Source organism: Microtus pennsylvanicus, chromosome X (genome assembly GCF_037038515.1).
Source record: "Microtus pennsylvanicus isolate mMicPen1 chromosome X, mMicPen1.hap1, whole genome shotgun sequence".
Lineage (NCBI taxonomy): Eukaryota > Metazoa > Chordata > Mammalia > Rodentia > Cricetidae > Microtus > Microtus pennsylvanicus.
Window position 1 is genome coordinate 118,750,999 of NC_134601.1, and position 21,297 is coordinate 118,772,295.

General features: G+C 40.6%; 1 protein-coding gene across 2 annotated transcripts in view; it reads right to left on the reverse strand.

Moving 5' to 3' along the window:
* Nucleotides 1-2,575: 2,575 nt before the first annotated feature.
* Syap1 (synapse associated protein 1) overlaps nucleotides 2,576-21,297 on the reverse strand; it is a 28,525-nt gene continuing 9,803 nt past the window's right edge. Inside the window, exons 5-9 of one of the 2 annotated variants that reach the window (XM_075957337.1) lie at nucleotides 15,979-16,118; nucleotides 9,810-9,955; nucleotides 6,018-6,076; nucleotides 5,441-5,588; nucleotides 2,576-3,667 (exon numbers count right to left, since the gene is read on the reverse strand). In XM_075957337.1, coding sequence (XP_075813452.1) covers nucleotides 3,540-3,667; nucleotides 5,441-5,588; nucleotides 6,018-6,076; nucleotides 9,810-9,955; nucleotides 15,979-16,118 — 621 coding nt within the window. In that variant the 3' untranslated portion in view covers nucleotides 2,576-3,539. The remainder of the gene's footprint in view (nucleotides 3,668-5,440; nucleotides 5,589-6,017; nucleotides 6,077-9,809; nucleotides 9,956-15,978; nucleotides 16,119-21,297) is intronic. The other variant, XM_075957338.1, reaches the window with a different exon arrangement.

Here is a 21,297-nt window from a genome sequence, read left to right on the forward strand (position 1 = left end):
TATCAACTTCCTGTTAGTCTCAGCTCTAGCACCACTTTCGCCTGCTCTCTGCCTCGCTTCCTGCCATGATGATAATGGACTGAACCTCTGAAACTGTAAGCCAGCCCCCTCAATTAAATGGTTTTCCTTTTTCTTTTCTTTTTTTTTTTTGAGACACGGTTTCTCTGTAGCTTTGGGGCCTGTCCTGAAACTAGCTCTTGTAGACCAGGCTGGTCTCGAACTCACAGAGATTTGCTTGCCTCTGCCTCCCAAGTGCTGGGATTAAAGGCATGCGCCACTACTGCCCAGTTTCAATTAAATGTTTTTATTTATAAGGGTTGGCATGGTCATGGTGTCTCTTCACAGCAATAAAAACCTAAGTAAGACAAAAACTAAAAAACAAATTTGTTTAAAAAACAATCCTCGGGCTGGAGAGATGGCTCAGAGGTTAAGAGCACAGACTACTCTTCCAGAGGTCCTGAGTTCAATTCCTGGCAACCACATGGCAGCTCACAACCACCTGTAATGAGATCTGGTGCTTCCTTCTGTCATGCAGACATATATGCAGGCAGAACACTGTATACATAATAAATAAATCTTTAAAAAATAAAATAAAAAATAACCCTCAGGGTCTGGTGAGATGGCTCACTGGATAAATGTAAGTGCTGTGCAGTTTGATCCCTGGAAGCACATAAAGGTAGAAGGCAAGAACTAAGTCCTGAAAGTTATTCTCTGATCCCCACAAATGTAGAAGAGTACTTGCATGTACAGTAATAAAAATAAAAAAAAATCCTCGAGGCCTCACAAATGCTAGGTAAGAACTCTATTGCTGAATAGTCCAATAATATTTTGATCACAGAAAATCATCAGCTTATAATTCATCTTAAAGCAATGTGCATACAGATATAATGGTTGCTTTGTCTCTGGAGGTAAGTTTTTCTAGTTTAACGTTTTAGTTTTTAGTTTTTGGTTTTTCAAGGTAAGGTTTCTCTGTGTAGTCCTGGCCGTCCTGGAACTTGTTCCATAGACCAGGATGGCCTCAAACTCAGAGATCCTCCTGTCTCTGCCTCCTGAGTGCTAGGATTAAAGATATGTGGCACCACTGCCCAGCTTAACTTTATTTTAACTTATCATTGGGGCAGGAGAGACAGTTATACTGATTTTGCAGAGAACTGAAATTCAGCTTCTAGCACCTATGTTGAACTTACTGCCTTTTGTAACTACAGCTCCAGACAATCTGATATCCTCTTCTGGCCTCCATGGATACCTACACTCATATGCGTACACACACACACACACACACACACACACACACACACACACACACATATAAAATTGTGTGTGCCTGTATGTATATGGACATGTTCACCATGGTGAGAATGTGAAGGTCAGGGAACAACTTTTGGGAGTTGCATTCTTTCCATGAGTTCTAGTGGAATCAGGTTTGCGTGGCAAGTGCTTTTATCCAATGAGCCAACTCATCTGCTTAAGTTAACTTTCAACAACTGAGATCACCCACTTCATAAGAGAATTTCAACTTGTTTGTTTTGAATTTTTTGAGTAAGGGCTTCATGTAGCCCAGGCTGGCCTTGAATTCACTATAAAGTTATATTTAGTCTGAACCTGATTTTCTGCATCTACCTTCCAAGTTCTGAGATTACAGGCATGTACTACTAAGCCCAGGCTTATTTTTCTTCCTTCTCTGAAATCTTTATTTCTTTGTGTTTATTCATCAGTAAGAATTTTCGTGTAAGCCAGGTATAGTGGTGCATCTTTCCTCTCAGCATTTGGAAGGTAAAGGCAAGCATATCTCTGAGTTTGATGCTAGCTGGAGTTACATAGTGAGACCCTGTCTTTAAAGAAACAAAAAAATAGGCTGGGTATGGTGGTGCTCCTTTACACAAAGCACTCAGGAAGCAAAGGCAAGCAGTTCTTTGTGAGTTCTATCTAGGCCAGCTTGATCTCTATAGGGAGACTTTGTTTAAAAAAAAAAACCAAATATATACATATGCTTGTATTAAGAACCAGGCATTATCATGCTTGGATTTGCTTATACCTATGATTCTTAGCTGCTTAAAAATCATTCCAACATATTCCTTTCCTCTACCACATTAACAAATCATCACTCAGATGCAGAAGCAGAAATAGGAGGATTACTTTAAATTTGAGACCAGCCTGATCTACACAATGAATTCCAGGCTAGCTAGAACTACAGGAGACCCTGTCTCCAAACCATATTAAACTTAAATGAGCACTTTTTGCTTTAGTAGAGTGGTTTCTGATGTTGCAAGTGGAAATCCTTTCAATTGGGTCAATGGCCTCATAGAATAGTTAAACTTATTGATAAAAGGAAGTGACATGAGGTGAGGCAGTCTGGTTCATTTTATCGGCCCTTATCTGAAATGATGAACACGAGAGTAATGCTTACATCCATTCTCGGTTCTCTCACTGACCACCTATGCCAGAGGACCATAGACTAGTTTTTACAGATATAAGAATATAAATACGTACAATTTCCTTAGAAAGAAATGTCTTGATTTTATTCCCATTATGAAATAAAGGTGTTGTGAAAATACAAAAGGTGAACGCTAGTTAGTTTTCTAACATTAAATCACCTTGCCCTTTTAAAATGATCACATCCTATGAACAGATGCCTGCAGGCATAGGAGAATACAGGACGGATTAATTAGGAAATTCTAGAACTTATATTCCAAGGAGGATCATTCTATAGAGGCTAATCATTTAATTAAGACATTTATACATAGTGACCATTACCATGAGAACAAACCTTAAGGTAAACAGGTTTCTTAAAGGTTGTTAATACAAAAAGGATTGATGGTCCCAGTTCTTACAAAAAGTCTGATGTTGAATTTGTGGTATACTTAACAAAATAGAATGAAAAGGTTCTAGGGGAAAGTAAAACTTTCTTTAAACAAATCTACCTTGCTTCTTTAGCTGAGATAATCCTGGGGCATTGTAAATGACAGGCAAGTACCTACCACAACTCTAGTCCTGCACAGTGCTTCCTAACGTTGAATTAGGTGATGTCTATGTCATTTAAGTGAACTTAATTACCTCAGCTTTTGGCTTTCAGACAGAATTTTAGAAAATATCAGGCAAGAAAATAGTTTTGAAAGTGCTTTCTCTTGAGTTCTTTGGTATAATTTGGTCATTCTGATAGTAATTAAGCCATTAAGTATTTTAACCATGTATCGACAAAAAGGCAATGAGTATGTATTTATGCTTAGAAAACATGACTAAAGAATAAATTATGTTGCCAACCTTGTGGAAAACAAACTCTAGCATTTTACCTGTGTTTCTGTGGTATAGTGAGTTCTGCTGTCTATAACAACATTGCTAATTTGATTTATATGAAACGTTACATACAATATCCTGTTATTTTTGATTATTACAACAGCTGTTCTACATACTTTAGAAGAGGCAAGTTTTAGCTTGAAAAAGAATAATTTCAAATTGCATAAAGTTACACTTTTTTGCGTCTTCTGATTCAACGAGCATCAAAATTTAATTTCAGCACAATGTTAAGAATGGGCTTGGAGCTAATTCTCCTCCTGCAGCATCTTTTCAATTTCTTTATCCCAGTTTTCATCTCGCTTCTCAGACTCTGCGACCACTTCATATTCCTGAAGTTCCTGTTGTAGTTCCTTTTCCCAATCAGCAGAATCTTCTACAGAAAACAAAGGGAGAGGCAAAGAAAGGTGCTCTTTGAACTCATAATACTTGTAACATTTCATTCAGTTGTAACACTTGACACAAGGCCTAGCCATTTTTTCTTTGGAGTACCAGGCATGGGAACCCAGGGCCATGGGCATTGCCAGGTAAGCACTCTACTATTAAGCTACATTTCCAGCTCCCCATTTCCTCCTCATTTTAAAATGTGAAAGTATGTGTGGAGGTCAGAGGATAATTTTCAGGATTTGGTTCTCTCTTCCTACCATGTGGGTCCTAGGAATCCAACTTGGGTCATCAGGCTTGGCAGTGAGAGTGGTAACCTGCTGAGCCATCTCTCTGGCTTTTGTCTTTGAGACAGAGCATCATGTATCCCAAGCTGGCCTCCAATGCAATATTAGCTGAGGATGAATGTGAACTGCTAATCCTGCTTCCACCACTTGAGTGTTGGGATTACAGGTGTGGCCAACCATGCCCAGTTTATCACTTGCCTGATATTGAACCCAGCACCTTGAACTCGGTATTGCAGAAGATAAGGCAGAGTGTTATGAAAATAAGAGAAAACAAAACATGGCTTTTTAAAAAGGAAGGTGAGACCAGCGGAGCCTTCCCTGACTACCCATGGAGAGGTCCGTGTCTGTGCCTTGGGCTGGAAGCCCTGCTCTCTAGACCCTAGCCCCTCAGAGGCACATCCTGTGTCCCACCCCCACCCAGCAAAGCCTTAGAGACCTGGGAGCAGCCTCCCTACACCCTACACACAGTCAACAAGACAAAACGACAGCCTACAGAATGGGAAAAGATGTTCACTACCCACATCAGAGGTCTGATCTTCAAAATATACAAAGAACTCAAGAAATTAAACACCAAAAGATCACATAATCCAATAAAAAAAAATGGAGCACAGACCTAAACAGAGAACTCTCAACAGAGGAATCTAAAATGGCTGAAAGACACTTGAGGAAATGTTCAACATCCTTAGTCATCAGAAAAAATGCAAATAAAAACACTCTGAGATTCCATCTTACACCTGTAAGAATGGCCAAGATCAAAAACACTGATGACAACTTATGCTGGAGAGGTTGTGGGGAAAAGGGAACATTTCTGCACTGCTGGTGGGAATGCAAGCTGGTACAGCCCCTTTGAATGGCAGGGTGGTGATTTCTCAGAATAGGAAACAACCTTCCTCAAGACCCAGTAATACCACTTTTGGGTATATATACAAAGGATGCTCAATCGTGCCACACGGACATGTGCTCAACTATGTTCATAGCAGCTTTGTTTGTCATAGCCAGAACCTGGAAACAACCTAAATCCCCCTCGACTGAAGAATAGATAAGGAAAATGTGGTACATTTACACAATGGAGTACTACAGAGCAGAAAAAAATAATGACAGCTTGAATTTTGCAGGAAAATGGATGGAGCTAGAAAGCATTTTTTGAGTGAGGTAACCCAGACACAGAAAGACAATTATCACATGTACTCACTCATAGGTGGTTTTTAAACATAAAGCAAAGAAAGCCAGCCTACAAACCACAATCCCAGAGAATTTAGACAATAATGAGGACCCTAAGAGAGACATACATAGATCTAATCTACATGGGAAGTAGAAAAAGATCTCCTGAGTAAATTGGGAGCACGGGGATCTTGGGGGAGGGTTAAAGGGGGGAGTGGAGAGGCAGGGAGGAGAGCAGAAAAAAATGTAGAGCTTAATAAATATCAATAAAAAATGAGATTGGGATTAGGAATAAGAACAAAGCCATTGTGTGTCACCTTCTAGTGCAATTGTTTCTTCTTGCTTTTTGTCAAGTACAAGTTGCTCCATTTCTTTTCTTAAATCGTCCTGATTTAAGTTGCAGGCATCGAAGGCGTCACTGACAAACTCAGAAACGCCTGGGCTGGTAGAGATTTCCTCCTCATCCTGAAATGCAACCAAAGAGCTCTTGGAATGGCTTCTAAATGACACCTATGTCTCATAAGTTAACACAGTCTCATTTTTTTTTTTTTGTTCTTCTCTGCTAGCTGTAAGACAGTGCTCACTGCTTTCCAACCTTCTAACTGGCAGTTGCTTGGTAACAAAGTGCGTTACCACCTGAGGCTATTATTCTCCCTCACTGTTTAGATCACTCAAACCATTCTCTCTGATTCCTGATGAGCACATCTAGAATTATTTATGCCAGGAAATCACCTCAGCTCTCAGCTATAGGCTCTTGACTATTCAAGTACTGAACTCCTCATCTTGTAGACAGAAGGCTGACATTCTTAAGCAGTTTTAAATTGTATCAGATAGTTAACCCAGTAACTTCGTTTTTAGACATCATCTACTAGGTATAATGTAAAACTGTATTACCTCTTGAGTTTTAAGCTGAGATTTGATTACGACAGGTGGTGTTTTGGGCCGTACTGCCTCTATGAAGTGAGAATAAAAGAGACAATAATTGCTTGATTTAGTTCTGAATGTGTATCATAAGAACAGCTAAAATATCTACAGATACATTAAATCATTTTCAGAAATGAGCACTTATGGTATATTTTTAGCTCTCTTTAAGTTATGACATGACATAGCCAGGCACAACCATGTCAACCTCCTTCTTTGGTGAGTGTCCTTTTGTTTTAGCAATTTAGAGACAGGATCTCATCACGTAGCCCTAATTACCCTGAACTCACAGAGCTCCACATGCCTGTCTCCTGAGTGCTAGGATTAAATATGTGTACCACCATGTCTGGAGGGAATGTCATTTTTATTTTTTTTATTTTTATTTTTTTTGATTTTTCGAGACAGGGTTTCTCTGTAGCTTTTTTTGGTTCCTGTCCTGGAACTAGCTCTTGTAGACCAGGCTGGCCTCGAACTCACAGAGATCCGCCTGCCTCTGCCTCCCAAGTGCTGGGATTAAAGGCGTGTGCCACCACCGCCCGGCAGGGAATGTCATTTTAAATCTGCAACTACATTCAATATCCTTATATGGGATTTTCATTAGGAAATCATCTTTGGACTTCAGTGTCAGTAAAATTGATTCTGTGCTTTCTTTTAGGATACTAAGAATGAAGCTATTTTTCAAGCTTCCCTGTTATCAACCTGGGTAGAAAGCACAAAGGAAAACACAATGCCTCACCTCATTTTGCTGGTTATCATATAAAGACTTAATTGTGTGTGTGTGTTTGAGTGTAGATATGTGTACCTGCATGTGGTGTCCTCAGAGACCAGAAGTGGGTGTTGAATCCCCTGGTACTGGAGTTACAGGCAATGTGAGCTAATGTGGGTGTTGGGGACTGAATTTAAATCCTCTGTAAGAGTTCACTGCTGAGCTATCTCTCCAGCAGTCTTTACTGAATACTTCTAAGTTCATTGTTAAACAGGCAGTCTTTGGAAAAAAATGGCCTTCCCCCCCCCCCCTTTTCAGCAGTGCTGGGTATTGAACGTATTATTATCTGCACATATTTGCACAAGTGCTCTACCACTGAGCTATATTCCCACCCCAGCATTTCCTAATCAAGTAGTTTAAGGAAGCCAGGAATGGTAGCCCACGCTTGTAATCTTAGCATTTCAAGGGCAGAGAAGAAGGGTGGTTTAGGAGTTCAACACTAGCTGGGGTTACACAGTGAAACCCTGTCCCAAAAAGCTACTTTCTAAAAGCCAAAAACCAACCGTAATTTAAGGATATGTTAAAGAATGAAAGTTTGCTGGGATTCGTGAGGATACCTATGCGCAACTTGACCTTGAGTGTAGTTTCAGAGCCTCTCCTAGTAGTCTGGATAACCTGTGTCTTTTTTTTTTTTTTGAGATAGATCAAGTAGACAAAACATTTATTAAGGCAATAAAATATGTGACCCACCAATTAGTAGATTACATTTTTGTCAATATAACGTAAGATTCCTGAACTAGACAGAGAACACACCTTCTTCCAAGACACAAGTGGAATTTTCACTAAAGTTGCTTATATTTCTCACATATACAAAACCTTCAAGTTACTCAAACAAAAATAAAATTTTGTTGATAATAATTATGACTATTATACAACAATGTGAAAATTAGTAATGTTTTAAATGTCCTTGAGCAATATAAATATAAACTTAAAGCGGTTAGAAATTGATTGTTAAGGTTTGCCCCCTTTTTCTTCCAGTTGCCATTTCATCAAGCAACTGGTAGTAACCAGATAACTCTCTGCACAAAGGGAAAGATAAAACTAAATCTTAGAACTTCTAGTAAATAGCAATACTGGAAATACAATATATCATAATCTAAACTGCACAGCAGCAAATACTTATTTAAGTAAAATGAAGACACACAAATGATTTGCCAATTCAAAATGCTAGGAAAAATATCAACAAGGGGAAAGTGAACAAAACAAGAAAGCAAAGAAAAGGTCACTAACTAAAAGCAGATTTAAGATGGGGAGAACTCAGAGCCAAAGAAAGTATATGAAGGACAGAATATACAAGCATAAGAAATAAGAGCTGGGAAGAAAGCAAGCAACAGAAGAGAAGAAATCGGGCTTAAAGTAACATGAAGACCCGAGTGCAATCTCTAGAAACCTTGTCTAAACAGGTGGGCATGGAGGTGCCCGCTCGTAATCCTGCCAGAGTTAAGAGGATTCCTGAGCTCGCTGGCCAGCCAGCCTATGCTACTCTACAAACTCCAGGTCAAAGAGAGATGCTGTTTCAAAAATCAAGGTGAATGGCTCCTAAGGCTGATCTAGCTGCAGGTGCACCACACTGAACACACTTGTACAGCCAAACACATAATCAGTTTTTAAAAGAAAGTGGTAAGAAAGAAGAAATAAAACCATGCATTTAGAATATTCTACAAATACCTTTAACAAATAGATAGCAAAGACAACCTGTGTCATATGACATAACTAAAATTCTACAAACTAAATTGCCCCACTTCTTATCAGATGATTCTATTGGTAATTAGAACATACCAATACACACAGCAGGCACTCATAAAATATGAAAAAAAAGAAAGGCTCAAGATATAGCTCAGCAGAGGTCCTGCCTAGTATTTGCAAGGTGCTGGGATCCACTCTCAGTGCCAGAAAATAAATATATAAAAATATCATATAATATATATTTTAATATTTATTTTTATTTATCTTGTTTGCTTGGTTGGTTATTTTGAGCACAGGGTTTTACTATATATCTCAAGATAGTCTGGAATTCTCTATGTAGACCAAGATGGCCTCCAATTTAGAGATCTGACTGCCTCTGCCTCCAGGGTACGGGGATTATAGGTGCATGTGACCACACCCAGCTTTATATTTACGTCTGAGTACCCATGAAGGTCAGAAGAGTGTGTCAGATCTCCTACAAGGAACTGTAAGCCATTCATATGGGTGCTGGGAACTGAACCTGGGTCCTTTGAAAGAGCAGGAAGTGCTCTTAATTGCCAACTCTTCAACCCTATAGTTCATTAAATAGTTGCTGACATTATAAAACTTGTTCCCTAGCAAACAGGGTTGTTAATACATCACAGGAGGTTTCAGATGTTTAATAGCTTAGCTCAGAGCTAGGTACTTGTAATTGAACTGGAATAAGAACTACTGGACTCTATAACCATAAGCACCAAGGAAACTGGGATGAGTAGAAATCTGAGAAACATCTGGCCTTGGTAGTACAAGTCTGTAACCCTAGCACTTAAGGTGTATAGGCAGGAGGATCAGGAGCTCAAGGCCAGCCTGAACTAAAAGAGACTCCAAAACAAAACAAAGCCCAAAGGGGCAAGAAAGGAGACATAGAGAAGATTGTTGTTCAAGAGTAATAAAAAGAAAAAAGAAGCCTGGTGGTGCACACCTTTAGTTCCAGCACTCAGTAAGCAGAGGCAGGTGGATCTGAGTTCAGGACCAGCCTTGTTTACAGAGCAAGTTCCAGAACAGCCAGGGCTACACAGAGAAATCCTATCTTGTAAAAACAAAAACAAAAACCAAGAATGAGATAGCAAAAGAACACTTGGGGAAAACACGTAAGCTGGGACAGAAAGGGCAGCAAAAAAAGCAAATTTCCTTTGGAAAGAAAAGAATTTTTCTGTACAGAGATGTCAACATTTTTGATGCATACAAGATGACAAGCTCATTAGCATCTCTAAGCAGGAATATTTTACGTCAATTCTTTTCTTTGAGAACGATCTCTTTTCTGCAGAATGTACCTGTCAGAGGCAAATCATCCTCTCTGCTGCTTTTCTCTTCCTTTTCAGAGGCTTGCTGCTGGGCGGCCAGTGCTGTGAGCTGGGCCGACTGCTTAATCAAGGAGATGCGGTAGAAGTAGTTCCTCCAGAATACTTCTTCCTTCACACTTTGATAGACAATGACATATGTGAGAATGTGAGGGTCAAGAGCACACAGGGTAGTATAGCGAAGCCTAGAATAGATCATTATTTATTTGGCTCTGGGGATGTAGGATTTCATACATGCCAGGCAAGCCAGCACTTAATTATCAAGCTAAAGCTCCAGCCCCTGAGCACTTATCGTGTTTGTGACAGCCAAAGGGAATGATATTTGCTTTATAAGCAAAAGCTAAATAACAAGGTAAGCTGAACTATATTCACCATGGCAGCAAGAGATGAGTTATACGCTTATGAACTGTCAGTATTTCCTGATACTTTTATTTACCTTATTAATTTTATTCTATGTGTATGGGTGTTTTGCCTGCATGTATATCCGTGTACCACACATATGCAAGGCCCATGAAGACCTAAAGAAGGCATTGGATTCCCCTGTAAATGGAGTTACATGTAGATGTTGAGTATTGAACCTGGGTTGTCTGGAAGAGCAGCCACTGTTCTTGACTGCTGAGCCATCTCTCTAGTCCCTTTTTAAATAACGTTTGTGACTAACCATTATAATATTATTAGAACAATTAAAACATTTAAAATAGGATCTGAAAGCCAGAGTGTAAAAATGTGTGTGTGTGTGTGTGTGTGTGTGTGTGTGTGTGAGAGAGAGAGAGAGAGAGAGAGAGAGAGAGAGAGAGAGAGAGAGAGAGAGAGCGCTATCTGATTCGATAGTCACACTGGGGTTGTGGGAAAGAATGAATGGCCATAGGAAATACATAATGAAGTATTCAGGGTTGGACTTCAGGGCTCATTGAAGGAACAGTTGCTTATCATGTGCAAGGCTTTGGGTTCCATCTCCAGTACCCCTTCCCCACAAAAAAAAGAATCAAAGGAACTAGCTCTTCTAGACCAGGCTGGCCTCGAATTCACAGAGATCTGCCTGCCTCTGCCTCCCGAGTGCTGGGATTAAAGGCGTGCGCCACCACCGCCCAGCTGAGACATCAGGTTTCAATTGAAAGAAAAAGTTCTCTAGGAGGCTGAGGCAGAAGGATCCTGAATTCAAGGCCAGCGTGGATTACAAGGAGACTGTCTCAAAACTAAAAAACAGAAAAGCAATGAGAACAGTAACAGGAGGCTAGAGAAATGGTTCAGTGGTTAGGACTACTTGCTACCACTTCAGGAGACCCAAGTTTGGTTCCCAACACCCATGTTGGGTGCTTTGTTAACTGTCTGTAACTCCAGCTCCTAAAGAGCTGACACTCTCTTCTGAACTCCCCCCATCAGGTTTGTCATACAAACCTGGTGACTTGAATTTGACTTTCAGAACCCACATAAAGACTGAAGGAGAGAACTAACTCAATAAAATTATTCTCTAATCTCAAAACTGAAGCCAAGACACTTGTACCCATATATACCCATATACACACATTATAAACACACACACAATAATAATAATAATAATAATAATTAATGACTTAATGGTTTTTATATTGCATTCAAATCTAACTTTTCATTGTATCAAAATAATTTTTAAAAATTGATGACTGTTCTCTCAAATTATAATCTCTAGTTTGGAAGGCAGACATAAACTGAATAAAGGGTGAACATCTAGGGATGGAGCTCAGTTGGTAGAGTGCTTGCTTAGCCTGGAAGGCACAAAGCCCTGGGTTCTAACTCCAGCACCACATAAGCCAGGCATGGTGGCCTAAGTCTGTAAACTTCAGGGTGCAGGTAGGAGATTCACAAGTTCAAGATCATCCTCCACTACATATATCATTCCAGACCAGCATGGAATACATGAGAACTTGTTGCCAATCAACCACATAAAAACAAAAACAAGTCATCATAAACAAATATGGAGCTTCTAGACTTTTCTTCCTGAGTGTCAGTTTGATCATCTCAGATACTCTTTCTGAACAAACAGTCACTATCTAAGGGACACCTTAGAAAATGAAGGATTGGCCCTATATTTTGAAATGTCAGCACTTCTTTATAGCAGCCTGAACCCAGCCAGTGCCCTGCTGCTGCATCACAGACACACTTTGAAGCTCTCTGATAACAGAGGAGAAACTACCAGTCTTTTCCAGAGCCATATGCCCAGTGTTTCTCATTGGGTGTCCACAGGTTTCTAATGTTTCAAATCCAACACAAAAGTAGAAATAGATCTGTGTTTGGGAGCTACAGCTGTGCCCAGTAGTTTTTATCAGAGGACCTTTTGGAACTTTTACAATGTCATCTGGAGTATGATTCTTCCCCAGAGGGTGATGCACAAGTTTTCTGCAATGTGCCTGCCTCTCTTACATCAACAGGGAGGAAGTCTGGCAAAGAAAGAAGTCCAAATGGTTGTTTTTGTTCATCAAAAGAGCAAACAGAACCCATGAGTCACCACAGAGACATTAATACACCCAAGGCTTGTTCACGTGGGATGTTTTATGGAGCTCAGAATTAAAAGTGGCCTTGAAGATACTTAGGCAGACGACTTCCTCACAACTTTTTCTCCCTTTGAGACAGAGTTTCACGTAGCTCGTAACATAAGCTTTGCCTGGAACTTACTATGTAGCCTAGACTGCTCTCAAACTAGTAGCAGTCTTCTTGTCTCAGCCTCCTAAACACTCAGATTATAGGTGTGTGTTAGTATGCTTATCTGCAACTTCACTTTTGCCTGGTTCTGATGTTTTGGCTCAAGACCCTGAGGCTTACAAGGTAAACAGACCCAATTTTCATCCAAGTCTCATTGTTTTTTTTCCATCAGGTAGCCCCAAGGACTTAACTCAGGTCCTCAATCTCGACAGCATGTGCTCTTACCTACTGAACCATCTCACTAGCTCAAGCTAGATTTTAAAAATTATTTTATTTGTATGGGTACTTTTGCCTGCATGTATATTTGTGCAGTATGTGTATGTCTGTGTCCACAGAGGCCAGAAGAGGGCATCAGATCCTCTGGAATTAGAGCTATAGATGGTTGTAAGTTACCATGTGGGTACAGGAAATTAAACTTGGGTCCCTTGAAAGCACAGTCAGTGTTCTTAATCACTTGATTCACCTTTTTCAGTCCCCAAAGCTAGACTTTTCTTATAGGGTCTTGACATGTATCCTAGGCTGGACTCCAACTCTCTATTCTCAGCCTCCTGAGTTATTAGGATGATAGGGGTGTGAGGGCAGAATACTTGTCTTATTTATTCCTTCATCCTTTAAAACAGTAAGAGTCAATTCCTAGGGTTTTGTGAGCATATGCAGTAGAGGAGTAGATGGTACATTTCTTTAGATCCTCAACTAAAAATAGTTATTTTAGCCACCGTCTAAAGATGAAATTTGTAATGTGGTTTTAGCTATTTTACATATATATATATATATATATATATATATATATATATATATGTTTTAGAAGTGTGAGGTAAAACTGTATAAATTGATCTTATCATTTGGAATGTAGAGGAAGTTATAGGAAGGAGGATCAAAAATTCAGGGTCATCCTTGATTTTTTTCCATAGCAAGATTGAAGCTAGCCTGGTATATAGGAAAATAATTCTCAAAAGGAAGGTTGGTTGTGGTGACTCATGCCTCCAATATCAGCACCTAGCATATAGGAGGCAGAAGGAGGATCCCTGAAAAAATGGGGCTGCCTAGTCTGGTCAATAACATAGCCTCAGGCCAGCCAGGGTAACTTGGTAAGACTGTCTTGTCTCTATTGGTATGTGCTTATAAACACATCTTTAGAAAGGTGAAGGTAGGAGATCAGACTTTCAAGGTCATCTTTAGCTATATATGGTATTTAAGGCCAGTTTGGGTTATATGAAAGACTGTCTCCAAAACAAAGACAAACAACAATAAAAAGGAATTTGCCACCAGTATGTTGATAGTTATGGAGAGGAGTTTTACTATACAGGAAAACACAAAGAAAAGGTTCTACATAACTGGCTTCCTGGGGCTAGAAGAACTCTGCCAAAGTAGTATTCTCTTATATTTTTGGTTGTGAGCCTAGCCTTTAACGGCTGAGCCATCTCTCCAGCCCCAAAGTAGTATTCTCATATAGACAAAAGACCTGCGCTGCCATATGGTCCCAAGGACTAGGAAATGATTCTCAAAATCCCTACATGGCCAGCTAAACATTGCATAATGAACATGAGCTCATGTATATTCCCTCTGAAAACACCCCAGAAATCACAGAAGAGGAACTGCAGAGATAAATCCTATAGATAGTAGAAATAGGATAGTGCAGGACAGTGGAAGCTGAAAAGTCAATAGGCAAACAAAAAATGTACTGTGTGGAGTTGTGCTACCCAAAGGAAGGGTGGCCAGCAAGAAGCAGGCCTGCTGACAGGTGCTGGAACAGAGGCCACAGGTTCCTGTGAGGAGTGGGGAGATGGCTCTACTCTCTTTCACCTTGCCCTGCCCTTCCCATGAGATAGAGCCTAAAAGTTTCTTATGTGGAATTCAGGCTCGCCTCGTACAGTTGAGACTGGGGCTGTGATGCCATACTGAAGCTGTAGGGCACAGCCTACACATGGGTTGGTGTCAGGCCAGGCTCTTGTTGTCTTGCATACAGATGGTCAGGGGGTTGAAGAGTCCTCTAGCAGGGAAGCTACCTATTTACAGCTAGTTAAGTCATGAAAGCACATCTCAACAAAAGGTGGTCCAGTACCCTCAGTACGGTGCTATTACTGCAAAAGACAAGGGAGGGGAGCCTTCTGCAACCCAGAAGGCAGAGTTCCAAAAAGTTTCTGTGAAAGTGAACAGAAAGAAGACATTTTGAGAGAACTATAAATTGTACCTTCTGGGAACAGTAAAATTTTACAACCATGAAACAAGGATAAGAGCATTCTAAAAAGGGGACTCTCACAAAGTAAGGAAAAATATTTGTTTTGATATTATTTTTTTTTTGGACAGGGTTTCACTCTATAGCTCAGAATGGCCTGGAACTCATTATATAAGCCAGACTGTCCTCAAACTCATAGTGATTCTTCTGCCTTAACCTTCTGAGTACTGATGACAAATGTTAAGCCACAATTTCCTGTCTTTATTTTGTTTAGAACCAAGATTTCCTACTTGTGACTCAGGCTGGCCTCTCACAATCCTCCTGCCTCTGCTTCCCAAGTGCTAGGATTATAGTCTTGAGCCAAGCCCCATTTGGAAAGCTGATTTAAAAAAATATGAACAAAATAAATAGCAGTGACAATCATAATCATCATAATAAAAACCATGCCTGGTAGCTCAGGCCTGTAAACCTGGTTATGTGAGAGCCTGAAGCAGGAGGACTGAAATTTCAAGGCCTGCTGGGGATACAGAGTGTCTTCAAAACCCAGCTAGGCAACCTAGTAAGACCCTGTGTTAAAATAAAATTCAAAAAGAGGCCTGGCGATGTACTATAGCGTTAAAACATTGCCCGGTATGAGCCAGGTCCTAAATTCAATTTCCAGTACTGCAAACACAACAACAAAAACCCTACATGAGTCAGAGAGGTAGACAAAGCCTCGGGAATGCTGCAAAGAGGAAGGCCGCCCTCTGCTGGCAGACTGATGGCAAAGCATCACAGACTATTGATTGCACTGGAACTTAAAGGGCAACTGGGATTTTATGAGTAGGGAAGGGCCTTTCTTTGGTGGAAGAAAAACCACAAGAAAGAGAATAAAACACAGCTGCTACAAAGCCTGAATACAAAACACTGGATTTCAGGAAAAAGGCAAGGGGCCCTTTCAGATCTGGTTTTATTTGGGTCTATTTCTTGTTTCTGAAGAAAACATATTCTACCTTAACTTGTGCCAAAGAGCACATCTCCTTCCCATCCTGACTTTCCTGCCATGTCTGCCCTCCCTTTCCATTTTGGGGCATGCTGCCAAACACACAGGGCCTCTGAAGGGCTACAGAGCCTGTTTGGATGAACAGATAGATAGTGTCAAGAGGGTTCTGGCCTCCATTCAGTGACTCTCCCCTAATACTGTACATATAACTAGAGCCCTTAGGAATGTGAAAGCTCTATGATGAAACAGAAGTCACCACTGCAGGAGTGAGCAGTGTCTCTCTGACTGAAGAACATGGTGCTTACAGTTTAGGAACAAGGGCGAATCTCATCTTGCTTAGTAGTTCATCCTCTTGGAGCATGACCAGGGCGACAGGGTACATTTGATCAAAGTCAAAGTTAAACTGCACACCAGCTGGTGGGTCACGAAGAAAATTCCTCTTGTCCTGTGATGAAAAATGGAGGCAAAAATAGGTGGGTGGGGGGAAATCACAAAATGCAACTAAAAGGTTATAATGTATCATGGATCTGATACACTGAATTTTTTTGTTGTTGTTTTGAGACATAAAACAACAGGGTTTCTCTGTGTAGCTCTGGCTGTCCTGGAACTCAATCTGTAGACCAGGCTGACCTCAAATTTAGATATCCCAAATGCTTCCCAAATGCTGGGATTAAAGGTGTGCTAAATTTTAACCAAGCCTTCAGTCACAAGGTCAACTGAGCTGTCACCGATTTTCCCACTTAAAAGAGACAGGAGAACAATCCATCCTTCCAAGTATTTTTGTAACACTTACCTGGACAGAGGCTTCCAGGAGGTCAGATAGTTAGTTCACTCAATTAGTTGAAATCACATAGTTAAAAATCATATAAACATGTGTTTGTTTTTATTGGACACATTTAGGTATATGAACTTAAAGCCAAACACAGTGGAGCAGGCCTGTAATCCCACCAATAGGGAGGTAGAGGCCAGAGGATCAGGACTTCGAAGTCAGCATCATCTATACAGAGGTTTGGAAGTCAGCCTAGGCTACATGAGACCTTGTCTCAAAAAGACAAGAAAAAGGGCTGGTAAGATGGTTCAGTAAGTAATGGTGTTTGCTACCATGCCTGATAACTTGAGTTTGATCCCTAGGATCCACAGAGTGGAAGGAAGGAGATGGGGCTGGAGTGATGGCTCGGTGGTAAAAAGCACTGGCTGCTCTTCCAGAGGAACCAGGTTTAATTCCTAGCCCCAATGGCAACTCATAATGTCTGTAACTCCAGTTCTAGGGGATCCAACACCTTCTTCCATCTTCCTCGGGCACTGCATGTAAGTGGTGCATGGACATACAGGTAAAACACCTATACACATAAAATAAAAATTAAAAACCAAAAATTAAGCAACAGAAATAACAAAACCATCACCACCACAAAACATCTGAGAACAGTAGAGAATCAAGAGCCCCAGAACCAAGACCTAGGCATGGTACTGAATGCCTGGAATCCCCTTACTTGGATGGTAGGAAGCAGGAGGCTTAGAAATTTAAGGCCAGGATCTGATCTCGGCACCAGGAGAGCCATCACTGGGAACCTTCATCTGGTGATGGATGGAGATAGAGACAGAGACCCACAATGGAGCACCGGAATGAGCTCCCAAGGTCCCAGTGAGGAGCAGAAGGAGGGAGAACATGAGCAAGGAAGTCAGGACCACGAGGGGCGCACCCACCCACTGAGACAGTGGGGCTGATCTATTGGGAGCTCACCAAGGCCAGCTGGACTGGGACTGAAAAAGCATGGGATAAAACCGGACTCTCTGAACATGACGAACAATGAGGGCTGATGAGAAGCCAAGGACAATGGCACGGGGTTTTGACCCTACTTCATGTTCTGGCTTTGTGGGAGCCTAGCCAGTTTGGATGTCCACCTTCCTAGCTATGGACAGAGGGGGGAGGACCTTGGACTTTCCACAGGGCAGGGAACCCTGACTGCTCTTCGGACTGGAGAGGGAGGGAGAGAAGAGTAGGGGGAGGGAGAGAGGAATGGGAGGAGGGGGAGGGAAAAGGGAGGCTGGGAGGAGGCGGAAATTTTTTTCAATAAAAAATTTAAAAAAAGAAAAAAGAAAAAAATGATCAGAGCACTCTAGATATTTAGAAAGAACAGAATCTGGGACTTCCCTAGGGAAGCAGGAGTGGTAGTCATTCTGTATGGAGCAATCATGGCATTAAAACATTGGCATCCTTTAAAAAAAAAGAAATTTAAGGCCAGCCTCTGCTATAGAATGAGTCCAAGGCCAGCCTGTGTTACCCTATTAAGTTTGGGACCAGACTGGCCTGCCTCAAAACAAAGTAAAACAACACAACACAGAATTTTACTAGTTAGAGAAAACTGGTTCAACGTAACATTCTCCTGTACCTATCTCTCCAATATATCTGGTAATCTGGGCAAGTATAATGGCTAATCTTGGTTGTCAACTTGACTACATCTGGAATCAACTGAAATCCAAGCTGCTAGGCATTCCTGTGAAGAATTTATTAATCAGATTATTTGAAGCAGGAAAACCCATCCTAAACCTGGCAGCCCACATTAAAGGGCACAGGAAGAAACACTGCGTTTTGTTTGCTTGCCCTCTCTCTCTATGGCAAATTTGTCTATCCTATTGCTGCAGCTGGTATTAAATCCAACTTCTTTCAGGATTCCAATGTAGACTGAACACCGGCACCTATATCCAGGAACCTTCCAGGACTGTAGCACCAGACAGGGACTGCAGAGATATCCAGCCTTGTGGACTGGACAACTAACAGATTCTCAGCTTTCTGTTGTGAGATAGTTGCTGATTATCTGAACCACAACCTGAGAGCCAATCTAATAAATCTACTCTTAATACGTATATTTAGTCTGTCAGTTCTGTGCCTATAGAGAATCCTGACTGGTAAAGCAGGCAAGATTTCACATAAACAAAAAGGCAGGCAGTCCATACACTGTGATTACCTAGCACTGTTTTTTTTTAAAGGACCTTGTTTGATATATAAGGCATTTTCACTTTTCAAGACATCATTTTTTCTTTCTTTTTTTAAAAAAGTTTTTAGTATAGGTATTTTCCCAACATCTATGTCTGTGTACCACATGCACGCCTGATGACTGAAGAGGTCAGAAGAGGGTGTAAGATTCTGAGACTGGGAGTTACTGATGGTTGTAAGCAGCCATGTAGGTGCTGAGAATCTGGATCCTCTGAAAGAGCATCCAGTGTTCTTAACCACTGAGCCAACTTGCCAGTCCCAACTTTTTGTTTAAAAGACAGTCTCTTATAGTAAAGACTGCTGTTAAATTATCTCTATTGGAGGATAACTTTGAACTCCTGATCCTCCTGCCTCCACCTCCTGACTGTTGGGATAACAAGCATGAATGATGACTTTCCTTAATTCAAGGTCATGAACAACTTTCTAGCTCTAAGGGCTAAATCAAATGAGCACTAACATTATAACTTACTAAACCAGACCTGTTTCCATAGTCATTTAAATAGTTTTTAACCTGCTGGAAAGAATTCTAAAAGCACACATCTGTCATATGAGCCCTTGGGAGGCTAAAGGTAAAGGATTGCTTAGAATTTGAGACCAGACTGTGCTACATACTGATTTCAAAAATTCCTTTTAAAAAGGAGAGTTTTTATTCTTTATAAAGTGATCTTTAAATCTTTAAAAATTTTAAATTTATCATTATTGTGTGTGTCGGTGCGGGGGGGGGGGGGGGAATAGGGGCATACACCCTTGTGACACAGCTTGTATACAGAGGTGAGATGACAGCTTTGTGGATTTGGTTCTCTCTCCCATCTTTTATGTGGGTCCAACAGATTGGATTCAAGTCACCAGGCAAGAGTTTTCTTTACCCACTGAGCCATTTTGTTGGCCCATAAGATGATATCTTTTGCAGAAATTCCCATAAGTGGAATTTCTGGTCCATGAGTACAATGATTTCAATGACTATTACCCAGGCTTTCCTGTAGAAAAGGTATATGGCAAGGAAGACTCACAAATTTTTACCAGAAAAACAAAATAGAGGTGGGGGTGCTGGTGGTACAGCTCAGTGATAATAGAGCACATGAATAAACTACATAGTAAACAAGGTCCTGAATTCAATCCCTAGTGCCAAAAAGGGGTGGGGGTACATTAAAAAGAGTGTCCAGTGAGACAGCTCAGAGATCACTGGGACCCACATGGTAGGAGAGAATTAACACCCTGCATGTTATACTGTGATCTCCACATGTGCTGTTATGTATGTACATACATACACACAAAATAAATAAAGGCAACAAAATTTTTTACAAAAGGAAAAAGTAGGTTAAAACCAAAAATGAACCTTGAATCCCAGCACTTAGAAGGCATAGGCAGGTAGATATCTAAGTTCTGAGGAAGCTGGAGCTATGTTGTAAGACCTTGTCTCAAAAACAAAGAATTGGAGAAATACTGGAGAGTTGGCTCAGCAGTTAAGACCACTGGCTGCTCTTCCAGAGGACCTGGGTTTGAGTCCCAGCACCCATATAGAGGCTAATAACTACCTGCAACTTCAGTTCCAGGGGATCCCACACCTTCTTCTTGCCTTCAAGGGCATCAGGTATATATGTGATACACAGACATATATGCAGGCATATAATACCCACACAGATAAAAATAAACATGAAACTATAGATTACAGTGAAAATATGGATTTATGAAGGCATTGTGCACTGAGCTTTGATAAAGCTGGCCTTTGCTCTCTGAAAGAACACAGATAAGTAAGAAAACATTAGAATCTCAGTCCCCTCTGTGCAATAGGGCTAAAAACACTAGCTACACTGTGGTCATGCTAGGAGCCTCAAAAGATAGTATGGGGAAGTAATTTCTCAAGCTGTCCTTTGTAACATTACTATTTTGTGGGCCAGCAAATGAAATGCCATCTATATCAATGTCAATTACCAACAAACATATGTAGGTAAAGAGAAAATATGGAATACAATCATTTCATTCACAAGAATTGCATTGCTGCCTCAAAACTTCATCTTACTATATCTCAAAGATTATCAAATCATATAAAAGAATCTCTTCCTTTTTGAAACATCCTTATTATATAGCCCCACCTAACCTCAAACAGGTGACAATCTTCCTGTATCAATCTCCCAAGTATTAGGATTACAGGTATGAGCCTCTATCTTTTTAAGGCTGAAACAATGATTTGGCATAATAGGCTATACTTTAATGTGAAAAAAAGAAAAGTATAACCTAACTCAAAGTTTTTTTTTTAAGTTAGGCTGGGTGACCTTTAATTCCAGCTCTTGGGAAGCAGAGACAGACACACCTCTTTATCTCTGTGAGTTCAAGGCCAGCCTGGTCCACAGAGCCAGTTCCGTGGCAGCCAGGGCTGTTACAGGGAAACCCTGTCTCGAAAAATAAAAAAAAAAAGTCATGGATCAGTGAGACATAGTCACAGGGCCCCTCCCCTGCCTGAAGACCTAAGCATATCTTCTTCAGTGGTATAGCCACTGGTAAATTGGTCATGTTCCTGTAAATAGCTTCTAATTCACACTCCTGTAAGCAATCCTAATGAAACTCATTGAATCAACAGGAACGAAGGCTGGGGATGTAGCTTGGTGCTATAATACTTATCTATCATGTC